Genomic DNA, 2,500 nt, shown 5'->3' with positions numbered 1-2,500 from the left:
CCGCAAGGCCGTCTCGGCCATCACACTGCCCAATGGGCACGCGGCGGCCACAGCGGCCCCGGTGACCCCACCCCAGGCGCTGGAGCCTCCCCAGCCTGCGCCCCCACCCCCGGCCACCGCCACCCCCACCGCCCCCACCCCCGCCGCCCACCCCCAGGGCCAGCCCGAGCGCCAGCGGCCCAAGCGCGCGTCCGCCGGCAAGCTGATGCTCATGCGGCAGGCCCAGCAGCAGCGCGTCCAGCTGGCCGCCGCCGCCCACAACCGCTCGTCTACCTCAGCCGGCGACCTGCGCACGGAGCGCGAGAGGGAGCGGGAGCGGGAGAAGGAGAAGGAGCGCGAAAGGGAGCGGGAGAGGGAGCGCGAGAGGACCCGCGCCGGACTGGCCGCGCTGCCCGAGGCCGCCGTGCTGCGGCCAAGCGCGCGCGAGTTCCAGGACCCGCTGGTCTACCTGGACGCGGTGCGCGAGCGGGCCGAGCCGTCCGGCCTGTGCCGCGTGGTGCCCCCGCCCGACTGGCGGCCGGAGTGCAAGCTGAGCGACGAGATGCGCTTCGTGACGCAGGTGCAGCGCGTGCACAAGCTGGGCCGACGCTGGGGGCCCAACGAGCAGCGGCTGGCCTGCATCAAGAGACACCTCCGATCTCAGGGCATCCACATGGACGAGCCGCCCATCATAGGTGAGCACGCCCCATCCTCTCTGCTCCTCAACACTAGTGTCTGTTCTGTTTCCTGACAAACGTCTCTGTATCATTGGAACGTTTCCACCAACCTGCTTTCCCACTGTAATTGAACTTGTAATGTATTCTGTGCAGGGAGTCTGCCATGACGGTTTACTAATACTGTTATTATTTCAAAATAAATGTTGTCTGGCACATTTTGCACTGCAATTGGACACAAGAAAGTAGGCATAATAAATGTAATCATGATCTCAGTAATGGCACATTAATGCAGAACTGAATGGGGGGAAATGGCCGTTGGGCTCCAAGACAGTCTCTCCCATAAATTGGCTGTCACAGTGCATTTGCACTCCAGCTGCCTGGAGCCGCTTTACAAGCTCCTAAAGCAGATGCTCTTAAAGCAGACGCTCCTAAAGCAGACGCTCCTAAAGCAGACGCTCTTAAAGCAGACGCTCCTAAAGCAGACGCTCTTAAAGCAGACGCTCTTAAAGCAGACGCTCCTAAAGCAGACGCTCTTAAAGCAGACGCTCTTAAAGGCGTCTCCTCTCCGCTCACACTGGGCCCATCGTGATGACTCATCATGGAGCTCTCTCCAGGTTCTAGAACAGAAAATAAATGTTTATTGAGCTGTGTGGAGCATAGCACTATCGGTCCTGTAGAGCAGTGTTTCTCAAAGTGTGGTCCGGGGACCACTAGTGGTCCGCAAGCTAGCCCAAGTGGTCCGCGAGCAGACGTGGTAAAATATAATATAGATGAGTGGTTTGCAATATTGAACCAACTTGTATGTAAATCCAAACATTTCTGCAACACTGCCTATGTAAGCCATGCCAGTTTAAATAATATGAATATGACACAATAATACAATCAAAGTGGTTCAGTGAGTAGGCCTATTGTGTAATTTACTATTGAAGTAGGTCTTGTCTTATTTTATTTTTTTAGCTAGGTGGTCCGTGAGGCTTTTTTTATTGATTAAGTGGTCCTTGGTCTGAAAAAGTTTGAGAAACACTGCTGTAGAGGCACTAAACTAGAGGCTATTGACCTAACCTGGCCTGGCTGTCACTGAAAGAAAGGCTGGCTCTGAAGAGACACCTGTCCACTGTTATCTCCACTGAAATCATTTAGTCATTCAAAGCTGGGGACATGGAAGTCTAAACAGACAGACACTTATATTGAGCTTATAACAGTGTTAAGTGGGGGATTATTTGTCTGCAGGAATGAAACCATGTATGTGGGTTGGGTTGGATTGGGTTGCTGGAGTTATTTCTCACAGTGGTCAACATGGTGGTCAGGGCAAGTTCACATCCTGCACATACTGACCCACGTCCACTGTAACACATCCTCCCCCCCTGCAGGTGGCTGTGAGGTGGACCTGGCGCGCTTCTTCCAGCTGATCAACGACATGGGCGGCATGCAGCAGGTGATGGACCTGAAGAAGTGGAGCCGCCTGGCCGACCTGCTGCGCATCCCGCGGTCAGCGCAGGACCGGCTGGCCAAGCTGCAGGAGGCCTACCTACAGTACCTGCTCTCCTACGACTCGCTCAACCCCGACGAGCACCTGGCACTGGAGCAGGCCGTCCTCGCCGAGAAGGAGGAGTTGGAGCGCCGGCGCGGGCCGCTGGAGGGCCAGCTGGACCCCGCCCCCCTCGCGCTGCCCAGGTACGAGCCCAAGAACGGCCTCCTGCCCGCGGGGACGCCGCGCAACGGCTTCCGCAGCCGCAACGGGACCGCCGGCAGCTGCCTGGCCAGCAAGGAGACGGACGTGTGCCCGGCGAAGGCCGGCCGCAGGAGGCTATTTGCTCAGGAAAAAAGGGATGCTGTACCAGATG

At 57.3% G+C, this 2,500-nt stretch overlaps 1 protein-coding gene across 1 annotated transcript in view; it reads left to right on the top strand.

Moving 5' to 3' along the window:
* The window catches only part of LOC143141103 (protein Jumonji-like), a 15,961-nt gene that overhangs the window by 733 nt on the left and 12,728 nt on the right, over window positions 1–2,500 (top strand). The window contains exons 1-2 of the mRNA XM_076302366.1: window positions 1–674; window positions 2,027–2,500. The exon at window positions 1–674 is cut by the window's left edge and continues 733 nt beyond it; the exon at window positions 2,027–2,500 is cut by the window's right edge and continues 89 nt beyond it. Coding sequence (XP_076158481.1) covers window positions 1–674; window positions 2,027–2,500 — 1,148 coding nt within the window. The remainder of the gene's footprint in view (window positions 675–2,026) is intronic.

Source organism: Alosa pseudoharengus, unplaced genomic scaffold, assembly GCF_046254945.1.
Source record: "Alosa pseudoharengus isolate Yale_2024_CS ecotype anadromous, Long Island Sound unplaced genomic scaffold, YU_APseudo_1.1 YU_APseudo_1.1_scf_23, whole genome shotgun sequence".
Lineage (NCBI taxonomy): Eukaryota > Metazoa > Chordata > Actinopteri > Clupeiformes > Clupeidae > Alosa > Alosa pseudoharengus.
This window is presented reverse-complemented; position numbering and strand designations above follow the sequence as displayed.